Here is a 22,582-nt window from a genome sequence, read left to right on the forward strand (position 1 = left end):
TCCGACGCGCGTTGGCAGCCTGCGACAGCTCCACAGTGGGGCTGGCACGGAGCCACTGAGGGGCGGGGCTGATCACGTGAGGGAGGCGCGCGGGGCGGTGCAGGCGCGATCCTGCGCAGGCGCGGGGGCCACCCCTGGGACCCCTGGGCCTGGGGAAGGTTTGGTCCGCCAGCCCCCACGGCGTCCTGCGTGAGGAGGACGGGAGGGACGGAAACGCGAGCGGTACGTACGGCGCTCAGGACTCTGCGAGGCACGTGACGTCCGCGAAGGCAGGTGGGGAAACTGAGGCAGGGCGGGGCAACCGAGATTGATGGGCGCGCGTGGGTGGGCTGGACTCCTGGCAGGTTAGGTCCGCCTTTCGGGAGGCGCACCTGCAGGGCCCGATCCCGGACCCTACTTGCCTCTGTGGTTGACGTCCCTCTCTCCCCAGCGCTCTGCGCTCCTTGGGAAAACCCCGTGTTTGCGGTCAGAAGACCGAGAGCCGGAAACTGGCACTGATCGTCTAGCCAAGAACCCCCCCTCTTCCCAACCCCCAGCGGCCCCGGGCTTTGAGAGAGGCTGATGGCAAGGACCCGTCTGGGTAGTTTGGTCAAAGAACCGAGAAAGGGACTCTGCCCTGGCGCGTCCGTCTTGCGGGGCCGAACCTGGGATGGGCCTGGGGGGCTGCCTAGGGGTGGCCAACTGTACAGCCGGCGATGTGCAGGTGGAGACCGAGAGCTAGGTCATCCTGGGCCCTGTGCTTGCATAGGGTCCTGTATTTTATGGGGCCGCGATTTCTTGCTTTTTTAATAGTCTCAGAGGCACCTGTTTTGCCTCTTTCCCCCAAAGGTTCAAACCCCTGACAATTTTGAAAAGAGCCCAACTGTAAAACATTGTGCTGAAGTCTGGGAATGAAAAGTCGAACAAGGCATCGGTGATTGGTCTGGACAGTCTCTCCTCAAGGTTGTTGCGGGGATCAGAGCTGAAGAAGATGGTTAAGGACCAGGCTGGCAGGGGTTGTGGGGAGGGGCAGAAGCCGGGCTGGGTTTCAGTCCCAGCTGACTTTGGGTCTCTTTTCCTTACCACACCAGGCTTTTCTAGCCCAACTAAACTAGCTCTCAATCTAGTTTTTTTTTTTTTTTCTTTGTGCTTGGCAGATGACTAAAAACAGAAAATACTTACTTCAGATTTATTTGGGAAAGCATTATCCACGAGCCAGCCTGTATAATCTCTGATATTCTTGCTTCAGTCCTGTTCTGGAGAATGAGAATTGGGATCCAGAAACCTAGACTCCTTGGAACATACCCAGTCATCAGAAACCCATCATTTCATGTACAAACAACATTTTAGGGGCAATCATTGACTAATCTAGAAGTGAGCAAGAATTATACCTCACATTATCTCATTCTTTGTAAGGTAGCTTACTAAGCACCACCTATACATTTAATCCTTTGATCCCTATAACTCTGTAGAAGATTATGTTTTGTAATTTGGGAAGCATTCCTGTTTTACTAATGCAGAAACACTGTTCAGATTCTTAACAGCTTGTAGGAATTTGCATTAGGTTTGAGTTAATTTTGGTGTAGCCCTTTCATATTGCCCTTTTTTTATAAGGGCATGACATTTAGTTGAGGTTTTTTGCATGGTTCCTGAGGGGTAAGAAGACATTTCTTATTTTGTCTTATATGCTTCTGTCATTTTAATGGTGCTTGGAAAGTTTGGTGAGGACTGGAATTCTGGCGCTCGATGCCCCAAGCTCTGTCAGTATCCCAGAAATAAGGCAGCTCTCCTGCCAGCTGAGTACTTGCCTTTTTGTGAAATTTTGAGCAGAGAGACTCCAAATCTCCCTCTGCTGAGGTGTATGTGGCAAGAGTTGTCTTGAAGGCACTGTGAGGGAACCAGCTTCACCCCTGAGCTCAGTGACCTCTGGCACAGGGGGATTACAACTGGGCAGGGCCCTTTGCCTTTCTTGGTGCTGGCGGGCTGCTGAAGGGCAGCATGGAGTATGCCTTGTGGGGTGGGCAGTTAGGCCAGAGGAGCCTGAGAGAAACCAGGGTTCCCTCCAGACCCAGGACTTCCAGCCAGGAGGTGGGCCTGCAGTGACACAGTTGGAGAAGTTATTCAGTGTTTCGTTTCTGTTTTGCTTCAGATGTCCTGCTGTCATAAGAGAATGAGTGAATCTGAGCCCTGCAAAGAAGAGAAGGATACATTGCTGCCTTACGATTGTAGTGCTTTATTGTGTTCCACATTGTTCTTCTAGTGTATTCTTTCTGAAAGCCCTTCAAAGTGCCATTATTATTATTATTATTATTATTATTATTATTATTATTATTTTGGCTGCACCCATGGCATGTGAAAGTTCCCAGGTCAGGGATCAGACCCATGCCACAGCAGTAACAATGCCAGATCCCGTAACTTACTGAGCCACCAGGGAACTCCTAAAATGCCCTTATTTTTAAGAAGACACTGAGGTTCAGAGGGATGAGGTGACCTCTCAGAATCAAAGAGTGAGAGCCCAGGATTTTTGTCCTGAAGCCCAGTGTCTTTTGTGATATTGCCTTTGCCTTCCCATCCACACTCATATAACTTGGTAGAGCAGATATTCTGAGGCCAGACAAGAGGCTATGCAAACAAGGGGCAGAATGGCCAAGTATTTGGGGAGGGGTCTGTAGCCTCAGGTAAACTGATCAGAGAAAGGACCTCTCCTGGCCCTCACATTCCTCACATTTGGCAATGTCTCAAAGTTTCCCAGCAGCTGGTTATATCCTCTTGTTCTCCTTTCAGCATCTGATCAAAACTTTATGAATCTAACATCTAAGATCTAAGCACCCAGGAGTTCCTAGGTGCTCCTAGTCACCCAGGAGCAGAGCAGGAAATTGGAGACTGAAGCAGGTAGGTGAGAGCTCCGTGCAACTGGCTAGTTCCATAGCACTTGATGACAACGGTGGCTGAGAGCACACTCCCTACTGCTCATGAGGCCCAGAGCACCCATGTCACCAGGCTGCTACATTTCCTTTTTCAAGGCTGCCTCTTTATCATCCAGAATTGACAGGACCTGGTTACTGTGGGGAGGAGAGATACAGAATGGCTTCTCAGCCAAGAATGGGCAATGTGACCCTTGAGAAAACATTTGGCTTTGAATTATAAACTGCTTGCAAAGCACTGGCTTTAGGAAACTTAATGCTCCCTCCAGCCACCAGATTTCCAGGTCCTGTTCAGGAGCAGTTTTGCTTTTAGCCTTTTTTAGGACAGTGGGCAGACTTGAGGACCTGTGGGCCTCCTCCCTGAGCCCTGACCCCCGCATTGTTCCAGCCTCTGCAGGAGTGTGCAGTGCAAGATAAACAGCCATGGACTGGGAGCTGGGAGACCTGACTTACAGCACAGCCACTAACCAGTCCTCTCCCCAAGTGACCTTCGACTGGTTGGTTCCATCTTTGGGCCTTAGGGTCTTCTTTTACTCAGTGAAGGAAGGGCTGAACTTGAACTCTGAAGGAACAGAGGAGAGAGCAAAGAGGATAAAGCATCCTCCTTCACTGAGGGCTTGAGGCAAGGAAGCCCATGTACACTCCTAGTTTTTTTTGTCTCCCTCAGCATCGCTTTCTTCCTTATACCTTGTCTCTGCCTCAGGCCAGCTCATTCTGAGCAGGGAGTATTCCTAGGGTGGGGCTTGACTGGGCAGATGTACCCTTAATGATTAGAATATGATGCTGTCTCTACTTGTTTCAGGCATGAATTAACCCACCCAGTGCTGATACTTCGTTTTATTATGACTCTATCAGTTCCTCCCCAGAGGCAGCTCCTTGAACAGGCAGAATGAGGCCTGGAGGAGCAGAGAATGAGATTAGACATACCCAGCAGGAGAGCAGTAGTGCAGGTGTCCCCTTGGCTTTTTGGATATCAGAGCCCTGGAGTTATAATTGTGTGATACTTCAAAGTCTTTGGCTGTCAGAACTGAGACAACCTCATAGATTTTCTTAGTTCTTTCCTCTTTACAGATAAGGAGACTGGACCCAGTGTCTTTACAGCTTGTGTCAGATCACCCTGCCAATGAGCAGTGGAACTAGGACCCAACCCCAGGTCACCTAAGCCCCAGGCTTGAGCGTTTTCTTTCTTTTTTTAGGGCCACACCTGTGGCATATGGAGGTTCCCAGGCTAGGGGTTCAATTGGAGCTGTAGACGCTGGCCTATAATACAGCCACAGCAATGCCAGATTCTTAACCCACTGAGCGAGGCCAGGGATCAAACCCGCAACCTTATGGTTCCTAGTTGGATTCGTTTCCGCTGCGCCACAACAGGAACTCCTTGAGCGTTTTCTTTAAGGTCAAACCAGCTACATACAGATCAATTCCAACTCTGTGGAGTTTAAAGTGTAAAATTCAGATCATTTCATTAAGATATTTAATGCCTGCTAGTTGCCAGCTTTGTGTTAAATGTTGAATTTGCGGGAATAAGACAACAGCCTTTGCCCTCAGATTTCTCCACCATCTTATATAGGCAGATACATTAACTAAATACATTAAGTCTATTTGCTTGTGCCGTGTGCAAAGGTATGTGTGTGCTTGCACATACATGCATGCTATCTAACCAAAGGTGAGGGAGCAGTTAGTTGTTGGGGCTTTCATGAAAGGCTCTGCAGAGAAAGTGCTATATGTGCTGCAGCTTCTCTAGTTGGCATGGGCGGGGAAGGAATTCTGGGTAAAGGAAACAACATGTGCAGAGGCCTGAAAAGACGTGTTATAATCCTTGTACACTGAGTAGTCTGAGAGGGTGCTGAAGTGGCAGGGGCTATGACAAGAATGACAGCCTGAAGCTGAGCTATGAAGGGTCCTGGCAGTGTGCTGAGGAATTCATTGCTAGTTAGGGTCTGAAATCAGGAGCAAGATGTCATCGGGTTGGGGTGTGTGACTGTCGCTGTGGCTACAGCATGGAGAATAAGCAGGAGAGGTCCTGGCTGGAGCCAGCCAAGCTCAGTTCTGTGGTTACTGAGACAGGCCAGGTACAAAGTAATAGGGGCGACAGTGAGACTGAAAAGAGGATGGGTAGCAAACCCTTTTCATAGGATGAGCAGAACTTCCTGACTTTGGGCCAGGAGGGAGAAGGAAGAGTGGGGTACGACTTTCAGTTTCTGGCTTGAGCAGTTTGCTTGATGCTTGTGTTACTCACTGAGCTAGGGAAAAAGAACTCCGGAAGAGAAACTGACTTTAGTGGAGGTCAACTTTGGTCATGATGCAGCAGAGATAAACTGTAGAGCCCCCAAACGGAAGCTTTGAGTCCAGAGTGGCGGTTAGGACCTGGAAGTCAATACCAAAGTGGTGGGCAAAGCACTGGCTGTAGGTGAAGTCACCTAGGGGATTGGGGTAGTTGAGAGGAGACTTGAAGTGGCAGAAAAAGAAGGGCGGGCAGAGGGAGGTAAAGAATAGATGGCAGGTAAGAAGCATCAGCAGTATGGGGTAGAAGAAGGGGCAAGCAGCAGGCAGCACAACTGTTACTGAGTCCAAGCTTGTTCTTACTCACCATACAACAGATCAATAAGTTGAGAGATGAGTTGTTGGGGCAAGGAATGGTGGCTTTATTTGGAAAGCCAGCAGACCTAGAATATGGTAGACTAGTGTCCCAAAGAACCATCTTATCTGAGTTAGAATTCAGGCTTCTTAAAGGGGAGGAAGTTGGTTGGTTGTTGCAGACTTCTTGGTGCTGGAATCCTTTGTTCTTGCAGCTGTCCATCTAGGTCTGGTCACAGTGTTCCTATAAACCTCCAACAAGACAATTGTTATTTTCTGTTCTGCAACTTTTTAAAGGTTAGAGCCTTGAGAATGAGTTATCATGTGTATTTCAAGCTATAGGCAACATTCTTTTATAAAGGTGCAGCACCAGCATGACTAAGCATAGGCAACAGAGCACAAGGGTTAGAGCTGAAGGAATAGATCCAATATGGAGTTGGGTTTGTTCTTCTGCTACAAAAGCTGCCATGGAGAAAGGGACATCTTCCTTTGATTTCAGGTACTGTGACCCATGGGCTGTATGAAGAGCTGCATCAAGGGCTTCGCTTCATTAGTCCGCACTGGAAAGCAGAGAGGGAGTCTGTTGGCACTTGATAAATGTTATAATCTGCATGACTGCAAATGACTCAACATTTGCTCAGCTTTTTGAAGGGCTAGGGGGTCTTGGCAGCTATCCATATTGATGTTTTCTGGAGATTGACTATTGGCAGTTGAAGGAGCCCCAGGGTTTCTGGGTGGCCTGGTCCTGCCTATGGAGTGAGCGAGCTTGGGCCATAGGCGGGACTCCAGAGCCCCGCCCTCCCCTGCTGCCTGCTCCCCGCCTGCTCCCAGTGGGTTAGCCTCCTTGTTGGCCAAGGCCAGGGTGTGCATGCAGCAGCGGATGGTGAGTGCCTGGTTCTCAGGTTTGAACTGCCTGAAATTGGATAAGGGACCTTGTGTGGGGGAGGGGAGGTGCCTTGTGACGCTCTGGGCAGCTGGGAAGGAACATTCTGAAAATTAAAATGGGGGAGGCGGGGGTAGAGTTATGATGAGAAACTGAGAATGTGCAGGCTCCAAAGTGAGCTGTTTTTGGTAGAATCCCACGATGTCACTGGGGTGCTTTAGAAGCTCTGCCATTCACCTTGCCCAACACCCTAAAAAATTGAGGAAAATGATGCTGGGGGAGGGAATCAAGCAAGCTGGTCGTAGGGAGCCCAGCTGTGTCTCCTTCCCCCACATCCAGACTAACACTGCAACTCTGAGCTGCCCCAGCTGTTGTTTGTTTGTGGTCTTACCACACTCCACCTTCTTCTGTGGGAGAGGCGGGATCAGATAAGGCCCACAGTGGGGAACTGAATTCTGTGGGTTTCAGGTTGGGGCTGGCTCCTCTGTAAACAGCCTTGCTCTAATCTTTCAGAGAAACTGACCCTTTCCTTAACAGAGGGGGGACAGAGAGGGGAGGAAAGAGAAGGGACATCTGTCACATGGTAAATTTCCTTTAGAGTGAACAGGGTATGACTATGTGATGACTAAAAAAATGAGTGATCTGAGGGTTCCCGTCGTGGCTCAGCAGGTTAAGAATGTGACTGGTATCCATGAGGATGCAGGTTTAATCCCTGACCTCTCTCAGTGGGTTAAGGATCTTGCGCTGCCGAGATGTAAGTTGCAGACGTGGCTCGGATCCTGCACTGCTGTGGCTGTGGTGTATGTAGGCTGGCTGCTGCAGCTCCAGTTTCATCCCTAGCCTGGGAACTTCATAAGCTGCAGGTGCCACCCTAAGAAAATTCTCTTTAAGTCGAAAGGGATCATGCCCTTTGACCTCCAGAAACCCACCAGTGAATGGGTGGGGAGGCCCATGTAGTAGAAAGACTATAGGCTTTGAGGTCCTAGTGGTCAGGGTCCAGGTTACAGTAATGCTACTTGCTGGTTCTGTGACATTGACTCAGGTCCTGAACTCCTCTGAAGTTCAGTATTGTCAGCTGTGTAACAGGATAATAACTGCCTCATGAGACTGTTGAGTGAATGAAGTGCAACTAGGCATTTCGGGTGGCACTTAGTAAACGCTGGTTTACTGGCCTCTCTATCTCTCCAGTCAGTAGCCTTAGAGGCCCAGGTGAAAATGCGTTGTTTCAGGTACATATTAAGCTTACTGCTACCTCCAGCCCTTTTCTGTGGGTGGAAATAGCTGTGACTCAGGATTCAGAGCCAGCTCTCACTATGCGGGGCATTGCATGGTACATGCTCCAAGACATGCCAGGGTGGGAATTGCTTTGTAGCTCAGCACACTCTCTAGGTATTTCCAGAAGTCAGTTTTCACTGCTTTTCACTGGCAGGAGAGACAGCTGCTAGAGGCCTGCTGGAAGCATATGTTCATGGAGGGACTTGCTTCTCACCTCTGGTGCTAATAACACTCGAACGTCTTAGTGCTCCTGGGCCTGAGGACGAGGGCCAACTCCCTAAAGGGTGAGTCTGTACTCACACTTTCCAGATCACAGCTGGGGGTGGGGGGTGAGTTGCTCCTGGGTTTTTTGTTTTTTTTTTTGGTTGTTTGGTTGGTTTTTTTTGGTCTTTTAAGTCCTCACCTGTGACATATGGAGGGTCCCAGGCTAGAGGTTGAATCAGAACTCTAGCTGCCAGCCTATGCCATAGCAATGCCAGATCCGAGCCGAGTCTGCGATCTACACCACAGCTCATGGCAACACCAGATCCTTAACCCACTGAGTGAGGCCAGGGATCGAACCTTCATCATCATGGGTACTACTCAGTTTCGTTTCCGCTGAGCCACGATGGGACCCCCACCCCTTGGGGTTTTGAAACCCACTCTGTGCTCCTGCTTATGAACTTGAGGTAGAATCAGGGGCCTTTGAGACATCCATACACACCCCACTCATCCCTTGACAGCCCACTGTTTCCCAGGCTTACTGATTCCAGGCCTGGCCTAGCTCTTCCAGCCACTTTCTGCTCCAAAGCCACTTCCTTGTGGGTGCTTCTAGGGCTGCTCAGAACAGATGTAATTGGTTGTCACCTCTGCACGCAATAGCCCCATGTTCATACCTTGCCCAAGGAATTGCCTCACCTTTCCACTTGAATTTCTCTTGTCTGTGTACTGGGTCTGTATCTGCCTGAGGATTGTTTCTCATTTAGTTGAATATCCTCCCAGATTGCTGTTTATTGAACAGGTTGGTGCTGAGTAAATGTTTGGAAGTAAATGTTGAATCTAGTTGAATCTGATTCTCTTGTACTCAGGAGCAGACAGACTCGATGTCTGTTGATGGGCAGCAGGGAGATGGAGCCTGTATGCCTCCAAGAATAGTACTCATGTATTTGTGTTAGAAGGATGTGGAGGAGTTCCCGCTGTGGCACAGGGGGTTAAGAACCTGACTGCAGTGGCTCGGGTTCGATCCCTAGCCTGCGGATTTGATCCCTGGCCTTGTGCAATGTGATAAAGGATCTGGCATTGCCACAGCTGAGGCATAGGTCATAGCTGTGGCTCAGATTCAGCCCCTGGCCCAGGAACTTCCATAGGTTGAGGGTGTAGCCATTTAAAAAAAAGAAAATAGAAAAAAGAAAAAAGGATGTGGCACTGACTGGAAGGGTCCTGATGTCCTGAAATGGATGTGTCCCAGGAATAGAAGCAAGTCCTTTTGGAGGGTAGATATAAGCTGACCTTTGCAAACTGATGCGAAATGTTATTGAATCTGTGATCAGAGGCTGCGCCATGTGGGCCTGAATCATACACACATCAGGAGTCCAGGGAGGTTTTGGAAGTGCATAAAGGTACAGAAATTGTTCCAGGCTCTGGGGAATCTCCTGTTTACAGCAGGGAGGTGAGAGCTGCGGTTTTCCTCCTGATTGTTCTGTGAATTATAATCCAGTAATGTGTAACTTTGCCACGTAAAAGAATTGGAAGCTGGCCTGAGGAATGTTCTTACCTGCTTGACCCGAGTGCTTCAGTCCTCCATATATTGTCATTTTTCCCACTTGGTCCTATCAAATTCATTTCAGCACACATTCATGGAGAGCCCACTGTGAGCCACAAATAGGCCCTGTGCCAGAAAACTGGAAAACAGGTCCAAATCAGTGTATTGAACACATCAGAAGGATCGTGGGTGCAATTTGGACACAGGTGGGGGTGAATAAACCCCTCTTGGGGGTGCGCATGGAGGTAGGCAGAGCATTCTGCAAGACCTCCAGAAGAACACAGCAAAGGAGGTAGGACATTCTGTGGAGAGGCATGGAGATAAGTACGTCCTGATTTTTGACTCAGTCAGGGCGGCTGCCCTCCCACAGTGAGCTAAGGGGACAGAAGTGGCCCTCAGCTCTCCAAGGCCAGCCTGCCCTCGTGGTTGTACATTGTTCTATGGCTTATGGCCAACCAAGCACAAAACCTGAATTCTTTGTTCCAAGACAATGCGTCACCAACATTAATGTGCCTGTGAATTGCCTGCCGGATCTGATGAAAGTGCCGGTTATGATTCCTCAGTTCTGAGGTAAGCCTGGAAATTCTGCAGTTCTCCACCAGACTGGCTCCTGAAAGCACATTTTGAATAGTGAGGTTGTAAGAAACTCTTCTCTCCCAGCTTGTCCCCTCCCCCAACACACACACCAGCCTCCCTTCTTTTTCCTCTTCCCTGGTGTACAGATGCCAAAATCCTCTTTCTTAAAAGCTGTTTTCATTTGGCCATTCCCACCACACATTCCACTGCCTGGAAGTTCCCTTTTTTTTTTTGTCTTTTTGTCTTTTTGTCTTTTCTAGGGCTGCACCCACAGCATGTGGAAGTTCCCAGGCTAGGGGTCTAATTGGAGCTGTAGCCACCAGCCTACTCCAGAGCCACAGCAACACATGCTCTTAGCTGTGTCTGCGACCTATACCACAGCTCACGGCAATGCCGGATCCTTAACCCACTGATCGAGGTTAGGGATCGAACCTGAAATCTCATGGTTCCTAGTCAGATTCGCTAACCCCTGAGCCACTACGGGAACTCCTGGAAGTTCCCTTTTATTTCTGAACTCGAGTCTGAACTTCCCAGGCTGGCTTGAACCCTAGGCCTGCCTGCCCTGTTCTTCCTAAAGTCATCACCACTAAGTGACTCCCACCCCCACATCATGGCAATGGATCCCTCACAGCCCCCTCCCTGGGCAGTGACATGCAGATTTCCAGGCCTTTGCTTAATCCTTTGTAGAATCCTTTCCTGAGGCAAGTCCACAGGGGAGAGTTAAGTCTTTGGTTAGATGGGATGAGGTTAGGTGGGTCTCACACACAGGCCCCAGGTCCAGGTCAGTACACCTGGGGTATTAGCACATAGAATCATGCTGGTACTTAGGGAGGACGGCTCCAGCATAAGTCAGATCCTAGAATGGCGAGAGACCCAAATGAAAAGAGGTATTCTTAGTGGTTGTCGGGAAAAGAAGGCTGGATGGCGTATCTGCTGCTGTTACAGAAGTGGGCTGCTTCCAGGAGCTTTCTCCCAGAAGTACAAAGCGTCACACTAGAGGAAGCCTTAGTGGCCCCTGAACATGAGGTGGGAATGAGGCTGGATTTTCCCAGGGCCTGCCTGGACCTCCATTTCATCTGCAGGGCCCTCTGTCCGACCAGACATCTGCAGCCCAGCACCATGCTCTTTCCTGCAGGACACCCACCCCCTCAGTTGCTACTCTTCTGCATTCAACAGATATCAGCTTAGTTCTATATACAGGAGGAAAATGTCAGATGAATCGTGGCCATCTCTATTAAACTCATAATTTAGTAGGAGGTAGATGTTTAGAGGATACTTGCTTTCTTGTCAACTATGGTTTTATGTATTGCCTTTTTTTTTGTTTTTTGTTTTTTGTTTTTTGGTTGTGCCCATGGCATGCTGAAGGTCATGGGCCAAGGATCAGACCCACACCACAGTAGTAACCAGAGCCACAGCAGTGACAACACCAGATGCTTAACTCATTGAGCCACTAGGAAACTCTGTGTATTGCTTTTTTGTTTTTTGTTTTCACCATGAGCCTGTGTTATTTGCTTAACGAGTAAAAGTAAAGGTATTCTTAATTAGGATAAATGTACTAAGATTGCCTGCCTACCTTTTTTTTTTTTGTCTTTTTGTTTTTTTAGGGCTGCATTCACGGCATATGGAGGTTCCCAGGCTAGTGGCCTAATTGGAGCTGTTGCTGCCAGCCTACGCCAGAGCGACAGCAACACCAGATCCAAGCCACGTCTGCAACCTATACCACAGCTCAGGGCAATGCTGGATCCTTAACCCACTGTGCGAGACCTGGGATCAAACCTGCAACTTCATGGTTCCTAGTCAGATTCATTTCTGCTGCGCCATGATGGAAACTCCCCTACCTTTTTTTTTTTTTTCAATTAATGATTTTTATTTTTTTCCATTATAGCTGGTTTACAGTATTCCATCAATCTTCTACTGTACAGCAAGATGACCCAGTCACACGTACATATATACATTCTTTTTTCTCACATTATCATTGCTTGCCTACCTTGAATGAGGCCCTGCTGGGCATCGTCTGGGGGATGGATGAATAGGATTGGGTCTCTGTGTCTGAGGGATTCGCAGAGAGGGAGAAGAATGGGATAACAGATCAGGGTGATTAGTGCTCTAAATAATATAATCACACAGAGAAAGCCGCCCCCTCCCCAGGGAGATGGGAGCTGAGCCTCCTGGACTGTGAAGGAAGAGCAGGCATTGACAAGGAGAGAAATGAGATAGTCTGGCGCCAGGGGACCAGCCTGGAGGAGTACCACACAGCTGGGAGCCTTGGGCATGACAGAGGGAGCAGCTGTCATTTCTGTTGTGGCTCCTGTCCTGCTAGTGAGCTCCCTGGGGCAGGGACCTCCACATGTCTGTTGTATCCCCAGGCTCCCTTATCAGCAGGTGCGTAGTTAGCAGCCCTTGTCCAGTCCCATTTCTGACGCTGCTGTTCCCCCTCCCTTTGCCTCTGGCCTCCTGGGTGGCTGCCCAGCCGGAGCCTTGCCTGGGAGATCAGATTCCAACTATCCTGTGGGAGCTGTAACGTCTTCTTCCTCTCAATCCCCAGAAATGTCTTTCCTCCAGGATCCAAGTTTTGTCACCATGGGAATGTGGTCCATTGGTGCGGGAGCTATAGGGGCTGCTGCCTTGGCACTGCTTCTGGCCAACACCGACATATTTCTGCCCAAGCCCCAGAGAGCAACGCTGGATTATCTGGAGGATATAGACCTGAAAACACTGGAGAAGGGTAAGCAGTGACCCCGCCAGGGTCAGTACTTTTCCAAGGCACTGGGATGCAGGCTTACTTTTTTTTTTTTTTTCCTTTCCGAAGTAGTTCTTTTTTTTTTTTTTTTTAATTGAAAGGGCAACATAACAATAGGGAAAATGTAATAAAAGAACACTTTTAAAATGACTGATAATTCCATTACCCTAACACAGTCATCATGTTTATTTCTGCACATTCTTTTCCAGGTATGCCCATAATATGTAGTTGTGATCTTGGTGTACATGATCTTTTACATTTCAGCTTTTCCTTATTAAAAGCATTTTTCATTTTCTCATGTTGCCTCTCTAAATGTAATGACAGTTGTTTTATAATGTTTAGTAATATTGTAGTACTGTTTACTTAGCCAAGGCTTCTAGAGTGTGTTCTGAAGATTTCCATGCTCCCGGATCTTCACAAAAAGGAGCTCTCAAGTTAAATAAGTTTGAGAAATACTGTGTTTTGCTTACGGAAGTCAGGTGTCTGCATTGTTACTGGTACAGGCATGATCAGCCTCACCTGTAGAACAGCTGCACCATCCGGGGAGGCACAGGGCCACACTTTTAGAGTGGACCTCCCTGTCTACCCCCTCTTCGTGAGCCCACCTGGGGTCCCTGCTGGACAGCTGAGAGCCTCATAGATGCTTGTGGTGGTGTCTCTGCCTCGCTCTGCTCTCAGCCTTGACTCTGCAGCTCAGGGGGTTTCAGTCATGTTGACAGCATGGGCGCAGCTGGAATGAGAATTTGGTGCAAGTTGGGACTCAGTGACTGCTTGGTCTCCAGGTTGGCACCTCAAAAGGAGGCCATTGCTTCTTTTCAGTAAGTGAGGGAGCCTGTCGGGGAAGTCTCGGGAACTGTGACTGCAGATTTATGATGTAGGTCACCTTAGTAAGGGGCTAAGAAGCCCTGCAGGGAGAGGGAGCCCTGTTTACCTAGGTTCAACCTGGACTTTCCCAATCTCAGTTGATTACAACCTCCTCCCACCTTCTGTTTCTACATAATGTCCCACAGGGACCTGGATTCCTCTGAGAAATGCTAAAATAATAATGGGTTCATACTTACCAAGCCCTCACTGACTGTATTACCAGCCACTACAATGAGCACTTTTATATCCCTCTTATAACACTCCCTGTGGCCTGAAGTGGAGCTGCTAGGCATCTGCATTTGCAAATGGGGAAACTGAGATTCAGGCAGGAGACAGAGCCTGCTCAGGGTCACATCTGGATGCAGACTCAGTCTGACCATGGAGCCTGAGCCAATCTACTCTACTGCCCCAGAGCACTTCCTTGTTGGGCCTCTTCTACCCCCTGTGGATAAGATTGCAGTTAACATATTTAGGTAAACTTCTCTTGCTTTTAATTTCTGTTGACCTAATTTCTTTGAATAACTTTTTTAAGAGTTAGGGTTTGCTTGACCAAAGTACAAGATCTCATTCAAGTTTTGGCCATGTATCTGCCCTAAAGGATTGCTACATGGTCCACTGATACCAGCAAAGGAATATGCTGTTTTTCCAGAAATGTTCCAGGGGGATGGTCAAGGGCCCAGCTAGATATTTATGGGGGAGGGGCCTTTGGGTTCCTTCCCACAGTAGGATCCTTATACTATATTCATTTTCCTCAGGCCCTGTTTCCTATTTGCTTTTTCCCACATCTGAAATACCTTTCCAGGTCCTCATTTAGGCCTGGTGCTATTTATGAGGTGCTTAGAGGTTAGAGTTGGGCGGGGTGGAAAAGATGCCGAATTCCTTCTTCTTCTCCTCAGAGCCAAAGACTTTCAAAGCAAAGGCCCTCTGGGAAAAGACTGGAGCTGTGATTATGGCTGTGCGGAGGCCAGGCTGTTTCCTCTGTCGAGAGGTGAGTGGCATTTAAGGGTCTGTTCAGAGAAAGGGATCCCAGCAAGTGGCCAAGAATCTACTTACATCACATGATCCCTATTGTACCACACATTTAGGGTACTTCCCGTTATCTTGTTGGTTCCCCACCATATCCCTGGAAAATACAGCTTGTTGTTGTTATTCTCATTTTACAGAGGAGGAAACTGAGGCACAGGGGTGGTAACAGGGTTACACTGCTGTGGGGGCTGTATTTGGTTCCTATTGCTGCTATAACACTTGATCACATGTGGCTTTACATAACAAATTAATTTTCTTACAGTTTCTTTCTTTCTTTCTTTCTTTCTTTCTTTCTTTCTTTCTTTCTTTCTTTCTTTCTTTCTTTCTTTCTTTAAGTGCCTCGCCCACGACATATAGAAGCTTCAAGGCTAAGGGTCAAATCAGAGCTACAGCTGCCAGCCTATACCACACCACAGCAGTGCGGGATCTGAGCTGCATCTGCGACCTACACCATAGCTCACGGCAATGCTGAATCCTTAACCCACTGAGCGAGGCCAGGGATCTAACCTGCATCCTCATGGATCCTAGTTAACTGCTGAGCCACAAAGGGAACTCCGTATTTTCTTACAGTTCTAAAGGTCAGAATTCTCAAATGGGTCTCACTGAGCTAAAGTCAAGTTACCAGCAGGGCTGTAATCCTTCTGGAGGCTCCAAGAGATAAATGATTTCTGTGTCTTTTCCAGCTTCTAGAGGCCATCTGCATTCTTTGGCTCATGGCCCCTTCTTCCATTTTTAAAGCCAGCAGTAGCTGGCCAAGTCTTTCTCACATTGTGTCACTATGTCACCGACTCTTCTGCTTTCCACCCCCACATTTAAGGACCCTTGTGATTCTGCATTGGAACCATACAGGTAATACAGGATAATCTCCTTTAAGATCAACTGATTAGCAACCTAAATTTCATCTACTGCCTTAATTCCCCCTTCCTGTGTAATAAGACATATTCAGAGGTTCTCAGAATTAGGATGCGGACATCCATCCTTAGAGGGTATTATTCTGCCCACCACAGGAGGTGACGTTTCAGCTCAGGGCTTTTGAGTCCAGTCTGTGATGCCTCCAAATACCCACATGGAAGCCTGTTGTGACTTGATTTCTCAAACAGTTAAAGCCAAATGTTCCAGGAGCAACTGCTCTAATTACAACCTGTTTTCCTGGGCTCTAGTCTGTACCCTGGCAGAGCATGTTATGGAAACTTATATTTCTAAGATGATAGTTGGATGGCAGGCAGTTATTTTTAGGGAGGAGATGTGACTCAGTTTCCACTTTACACACCTACAGCAAAAAGTCCGTGGAAAGCAAATAAAACCTTTCCTCTCACATACAGGTGGTTTTTGATCATATCAGACCTTTAGTCCTCTCTGCCCTCAGACAAGGTTTGCTACTTGCTGAAATGTCTTGACAGATGCATTGTAATGAATGCTGCTTTACTAGCTATCCTTTTGTCGATATTGTTCTAGAAAATAAATGAAAAATTAAATGCAGTTACCATTTTATAGCAATGGTGGTGAGTGAGCTGCTTTTAATTGTGTTTCTGCCATTTCTTTAACTCTGACACCAAATGTGAAGAAGGAATTTGTTCTTAACTTTGGAACTCAAATGTGCGGTTTCATTTCCTCATCTAGCATGCATTCCTGAGAGTCAGGGATGTCTGTACTCACCAGCATGGCTGCGTCTCCCCATTGTTCACCTTCACCTTAACATCTTTCCACCTGGAACCTAGAGCCTTCTGCATCTCCAGCCCTGCGCTAGGCACTGATACTGAGGGATATAGGAAATGGAGGAAGGCAGGTTCTAACTGAGACACATTTGGGAACTTAAAGGACCATGCTCAACTTAGAGGAACCCATTGGCTTAGTACAAAAAAAGTCATCCAGCAGGAGAAATTGGATACACACAGAGACTCAGAATCAGGCCTTCACTCCAGGACAACTTTGGGGGGGGGGGGCGGCGGGGAGGGGGGGCGCTGTGCCCACAGCATCTAAAAATTCCTGGGCCAGGGATCTGAACCTGCACCACTGAAGCAACCCCAAGCCACTGCAGTGACAATGCTGAATCCTTAGGCCACTGCACCACATGGGAACCCCAGGGAGAGCTTTTTAGAACAGGGATCTATTTCTAGAAGGTAGAATTTGAGCTGGAGAAAGAAGGAAGTTTATTGCAATGGGAGGAAGCTCTTGACAAGGCCTGCATGGAGTTGTCTGATAAGCCCTTGTGCTAGTTTGCTCTAATGCAGGGGAGGGGCTATGAAATTAGGACAGAGGCGTAGAGGCTAGGAGTGGAGGCTGACTTGAGTGCAAGCTCTTAGTTATTGGATGCTACCCAGGCCATAGTTAGGACAGCCATAACAGGAGCCTAGCCTCTCCTTCCCTCCATGGGTAGGACAAGAAGCCTGGGCTGAGGAGGGGGCCTGACACCCTACCCTGAGGCTTGGTGTCCACCAGCTGGGATGGTCTTCTCCTGGGCTACACAAGCCTTAATTGTTCCTCGCATTTTGTTGCCTTTGTTCTTCCGCATTTGGAGCCGTCCTCATTCTGCCAGTAGGAAAAAGATTGCTGGTTTGCCCTGACCTTCCCTGTCGTCTGCAGGAGGCTGCGGACCTGTCTTCCCTGAAGCCCAGGTTGGATGAGCTGGGTGTCCCCCTCTATGCAGTGGTCAAGGAGCAGGTGAAGAATGAAGTGAAGGACTTCCAGCCTTATTTCAAAGGAGAAATCTTCCTGGATGAAGAGGTACATGTGCTCTGAGCCTGTCGGACACAGACCGCTGGGGATTGCATGCAAGCTGGAGGATTCTGTGACCCCCAGAGTGTGTTTGGATCGGACCTGGAGCTGGCCTTCTTCTCATCTGCCCCCAGCACTTTGAGCAGAGCATGAGCGAACACTTAAAAGCTATCCTTCAGTTAGCACTTGAGCCCTTCCTGACTAGTGACATGGGAATGCAAGCCTTGGAAATAGCTAAAGCTCCATCAGGTTCCCCTGCCCTGTAGGTGGGCACCCAGCATAAGCCCCTGCCCCTTAATTTATTGCAGCCAAATTTCTTTCCCCTCTACTCACCTCTGCAGAATGTAGGACTATTATCACTGTCTGGCCCAAGAAGCCTGTAAGTCTGTAGCAAGAGATAGAGTCAGAGTTGCAAGCTGCAGGGTTCTGTTTAGCTCAGGCAGTTGAGAGAGCTCCTGGGTGGGAACTGTGGGTGTTGGGTGGAGGAGGATGGGAACCATTAGAAAACAAATGCCCTGTTGGGAACTTTACCCCCCAGCAAAGGCAGGCATTCAGGCTACTTACATGGGATCTGTTTTCCTCACTCCTACAGAAAAAGTTCTATGGTCCCCAAAGGCGGAAGATGATGTTTATGGGGTTTGTCCGTCTGGGTGTCTGGTACAACTTCTTCCGGGCCCGGAGTGGAGGCTTTTCTGGAAACCTGGAAGGCGAAGGCTTCGTCCTTGGGGGAGTTTTTGTGGTGGGACCAGGAAAGCAGGTAAATTTCTAGTGTTCTCTTGGGGGGTCTATAAGCATAAGACCCCAATGTGTGTGGGGTGGGAGGATGACTTTCCCTATTTGGAGTCTCTCAGCCTTCCTTCCAGAAAGCCAGAGAGCATGAGGAAGGGGAAGGGAAGGAAATGATCACTTAGCACATGCCTACTCTCTCAGCACCCCACTCATGTGTCCCCTTCCTCGTCACAGTAATGTCTTGACGTGAGTATCTGGCAGGTCTGAGAGTCTTGCACGTAAGTCAACTGTGAGGGGCAAGTGGCTACACCAAGGAAGATAGCTCCTCAGTGGCACTTATGGAGGCCGGGACCCAGGTTTTTTGATGTCAAGTTCTTTTCCTATGCTCGAACAAAACCGTAGTCTTTATTCTGTCAAGAGTTTACTTCCTTGCAGTGTTCCCTGTCATCCTTACAGTGTTCCCTGTCATCAAGGATAACAAGGCAAAGAAAAGTGAAGAGAAAAGAAGGATTGGGAAGGCCTCATTGAGGGGTAGCAGGGAGCTGTGGTGGGAGGCGGTCTTTCCCTGAGGGATCCTGGTGGCAGGGCTGCCTCTGGAGAGGTAGCAGACTTCTCTACAAATAGGCAGTTTGGGGTCCTAGCTGTGGGGATCCAGGGTCTGCAAGGGGGCCTAGGCGGGTGTGGAGAGATGAGGTCTCCGTGGGCCCAGGAGGCGGGTGGGTGGTGCTCCATGTCAGACTCAGGGCATCACCAGCAGAGGCCTGGTCGGCACAGAGTGAAGATGGGGTACAACGGCTGCAGGCTCGAGGACCTGGCAGGAGGATCCAGAGGCTTGGGGTCAGACTTCTAGGCCTGTCTCTGCCAACCTTGGGCATGACATTAACACTTGGCCTCACCCATAAAAACAGGGTAGGTCTGCATGGTGGAGCTCACTACTGATACTGATGACTGCATGCATTTTCCAGCTGCAAAGGACCAAAGCTAGTGGGAATAAAAAGCCTTCAATTTTAAGCCTTATTCCAAATCTCTTCCTTTTTAAAAAATTGTTTTTATTATTATTATTTTTTTTTTGTCTTTTTAGGGCCACGCCCACAGCATATGGAAGTTCCCAGGCTTGGGGTCAAATCAGAGCTGTAGCTGCCGGCCTACACAGCCACAGCAACACCGGATCCTAACCCACTGAGCAGGGCCAGGGATTGAACCTGAGTCCTCATGGATACTAGTTGGCTTCGTTTCTGCTGAGCCACATGGTAACCCCCAAATCTCTTTCTTTTAAGCCTTGGTATCTGCTGTTGCTTGTCTATATTAGCGTCTAGCATGAATCATTCTGATATATCATAAACCTATTTGCTACCTTTCTGGTAAATACATCAAAATGTCTAAGTGATAATGTCTGCCAGGGAGTGCCTGGTTTATGCCAGGGGCTTTTACACACACACACACACACACGTACATCATCACATGTCTTCTCTACAACCACTCTGGGATGGGAGGTATTTTTATTCCCATCTACAAGTAAGGAAGTGGCGTAGAGATATGAAATATCTCAGCCAAATATACTCAGCTAGTAAGTGGTACCAAGGAAATGAAACTCAGGAACTCAGATCTGTCCTGCTCCAGAGAGCCTGCCCTTCTCTTACCCACAGGCCCTTTTCAGAGGTGGTTCCCAGAGACCCCTTCCAGGTGTCCTTGCACTTGGACGGGCCACTTCCTCAGGTTCCCTCAGCCTCTTGCCACTCCAGGCCCCTGCATACCTTCCCCTATGCTGTCTCCACCTTCCTTCAGCCCCTAGGGCAGGGCTTGGCTCACCTGCCAGCCTCCTCTCATCTGGCGGTGACTCATCTGGTGCTCAAGGGTTGCCCAAGCCTGGCTGGCTCGCTCCTGGTGTTGCTAGGTGTGTTGTTTGACTTTGTTGGTGCTCCCTGGAGCTCCTGCCATCTTCCTTCCAGGTGGGAGATTGACCAGGCTGGCCCAGCTTCGGGACTTACCTGTGTGTTTCTTGAGAGCAGAGTTTTTGCAATCCCACTGTGCCAGGTGCCACTCAGTAGGGATTTCCTTTGTAATAATAATCTTTAGAGTACACTTACTTTAAAGAAATAGTGTGTTCAGCATAGGAAATTTGAAAATGGAGAAGATGGGTAGAGCCATTCTATAAGGCCAGCTGCCAGTGATAGCCTGTTAGAACAAAGCTGGGTTGAGAGGCCTTTTGTTTTTGTTTTTTTGTTTGTTTTTTTTTGTCTTTTTTTTTTTTTTGCTATCTCTTGGGCCGCTCCCTCGGCATATGGAGGTTCCCAGGCTAGGGGTCCAATCGGAGCTGTAGCCACTGGCCTACACCAGACCCACAGCAATGCGGGATCCGAGCCGCGTCTGCAACCTACACCACAGCTCACGGCAACGCTGGATCGTTAACCCACTGAGCAAGGGCGGGGACCGAACCCGCAACCTCATGGTTCCTAGTCGGATTCGTTAACCACTGCGCCACGACGGGAACTCCGCCTTTTGTTTTTTTTTTTAGAAAATGGTAAGTTACTAAACTAGATGTTCTTTTTTTACTTAACAGTATATTCTGAACATTTCCCCAAATCATCATATGTTCTTCCTCAGTGTTTTTAATGTTTGCCAACTGCTTTACTAAGCAAGTAAATAGTTTCCAATTTGCTTCCACAGTGTGGTGGGACTTTTGGGGGTTTTTTGAGGTCTTTATAATGGTAAAGTGAACATATTTTTTTGACTTCCCAGATGTCACATTTCAAAGAACTAACACAGATTCCATGATGCTGATCTCGAGCACATTATTTTATCTTTCTACCACTTTAAGGTCCTTTGGGCTGTACTTCGTCTTCAAGCATTTCACCTCACAGTATCAGAAGTGAGTGACCTCCAGTTTCATAGGAAAACCCAAGTAAATAGAGGGTCTCCCTTTTCAGGTGGTCATTCAGTAGCTGACGGGGTCTGATCTCTGAGCTCCATTTCCATACTTCCAGGCTTTTCTGTGTACCCTCATTCTGTAGACATGCTGATAACTCACTGCCCTTGCTTTATCATCTGGGAAGCCTCTCCTGACCACCCTGTTATATTAATCACTCCTGACTTCTGCTTCCAGAGTGCTGCTTGTACCATCCAAATATTGTGAGGGAGCCTCCCCTGATCGGCTTTCCCCAGAAGACAGAACTCCTCAAGGGCAGAGCTGGGCCTGATCTCTGTACCCTGCTGCCCAAGCACAGGACTTGATGGACAGCTGGCACTCAGTGTCTCCTCATGGATGAATGACTGAGAGTGAGGACTGATGTTCCCTCTTGTTTTCTTTTAGGGCATTCTTCTTGAGCACCGAGAAAAAGAATTTGGAGACAAAGTAAATCCAGTTTCTGTTCTGGAAGCTGTCAGGAAGATCAAACCACAGACTTCAGCCTCAGAGAAAAAATGATCGTGTGCAACTACCCAGCTCAGGGATAACTAGTGATCTCACCTGTGTTCACAGGATGTGTTGTTTCCACTCCTGTCCCTAAGGTTTCCATAAGTTAGAAACCCACTTATGCCATACTCTCCATATAGACCATTAACATATCTTAATATTGTTCTGTTTAGGCCTAATAAAACAAAATAGCCCCCAAACAAGACTGTTAAAAATCTTAAGAAACTAGTGAGGATTATTTCAAGTAAAACCTGGAAAATCTGAGGCTTAAGTTGATGGCTATACCTGATGACAAACATATGTGGTGTTTGAGTGCTTTTATTTGAGATTATTTTTATTTCCCTGTCTTTAAAAATCTAATAAAAGTTGATAATTGACTTGAAGATTAAGGATATAAGATTTTTGGCTTGTGTTTTCAATGAATGATTTATTATATAATGTTAAAGTAATCATATAAAAGAATTGATGTGCTTTGGATGGCTTGATAAAGGTAAATTATGAAGTGAAATCTTTTATTTTTCATTGCCTTCCATTCTAATCTTGGAGATTTGTTTTTTTTCTAGAAGAAATGATCATCTCTGGCTTTAACAAAATTATGTATCAGAAATTGCCCACATATACAAGTTTTTCTGTTAAGAGTAACAATAAAAAATATTTACCATAATGATGTCTGAATTTATTAAATCATTGGTGCCAAAGACACTAAACACGAAAACACAAGTCTTCTCCAAAGAAGCACAGAGCCTGCAAGGACACTGCAGCAAAGGATGCAGGGAGAGGAACCTTGTTGTGATCTTCATCACTAGCTGTTTTACTCCTGGGTCCTCCTGCATTGTGTCTTCTCTCCGCAGTTAGCATGGCAATGCGCAAAGAGCACAGGAATGAGTCATGAGGTGGGTTCAAGTTCTAGTTTAACTGTGTGACTTTAAGCAAACCTCTGACCCTCATCTCTCACTGGTAAAATGGGCATAATAATTCCTGTCTACTATTCAGAGCTGCGTATTAGAAGTCACTGAGAAAATGATAAATATTATGAAACAGTGCTTCTCCAACTTTCATATACTTGCAGATCACCTAAGGATCTCATTAAAACAGAGATGGTTAAAGAAAAGCTAAACACTAGTTAAAGGCAGTATAGACA

At 47.8% G+C, this 22,582-nt stretch overlaps 1 protein-coding gene across 18 annotated transcripts; it reads left to right on the forward strand.

Moving 5' to 3' along the window:
- The first annotated feature begins 80 nt into the window (after nucleotides 1–80).
- PRXL2A (peroxiredoxin like 2A) lies at nucleotides 81–22,105 on the forward strand. 18 transcript variants are annotated; one of them, XM_047760450.1, is made up of 8 exons: nucleotides 101–222; nucleotides 829–942; nucleotides 7,793–7,922; nucleotides 12,501–12,680; nucleotides 14,456–14,547; nucleotides 17,169–17,309; nucleotides 17,893–18,057; nucleotides 21,340–22,105. In XM_047760450.1, exons 4-8 carry the CDS (start codon nucleotides 12,503–12,505, stop codon nucleotides 21,451–21,453), a joined length of 690 nt encoding a protein of 229 aa, XP_047616406.1. In that variant the 5' UTR covers nucleotides 101–222; nucleotides 829–942; nucleotides 7,793–7,922; nucleotides 12,501–12,502; the 3' UTR covers nucleotides 21,454–22,105. The 18 variants fall into 18 exon arrangements, with proteins under 18 accessions (XP_047616407.1, XP_047616404.1, XP_047616415.1 ...); XM_047760444.1 differs by having other exon boundaries at nucleotides 103–273; XM_047760456.1 differs by lacking the exon at nucleotides 829–942 and adding an exon at nucleotides 9,867–9,949 and having other exon boundaries at nucleotides 103–273; nucleotides 12,518–12,680.
- Nucleotides 22,106–22,582: the final 477 nt, after the last annotated feature.

Source organism: Phacochoerus africanus, chromosome 15 (genome assembly GCF_016906955.1).
Source record: "Phacochoerus africanus isolate WHEZ1 chromosome 15, ROS_Pafr_v1, whole genome shotgun sequence".
NCBI classification, from domain to species: Eukaryota; Metazoa; Chordata; class Mammalia; order Artiodactyla; family Suidae; genus Phacochoerus; species Phacochoerus africanus.

Coding starts and splice junctions, on each gene's coding strand:
- PRXL2A (XM_047760451.1), top strand. CDS start 12,503: ATGTCTTTCCTCCAGGATCCAAGTTTTGTCACCATGGGAATGTGGTCC. Junction 14,548..17,168: donor GCTGTTTCCTCTGTCGAGAG/GTGAGTGGCATT, acceptor TGTCGTCTGCAG/GAGGCTGCGGACCTGTCTTC. Junction 18,058..21,339: donor TGGTGGGACCAGGAAAGCAG/GTAAATTTCTAG, acceptor GTTTTCTTTTAG/GGCATTCTTCTTGAGCACCG.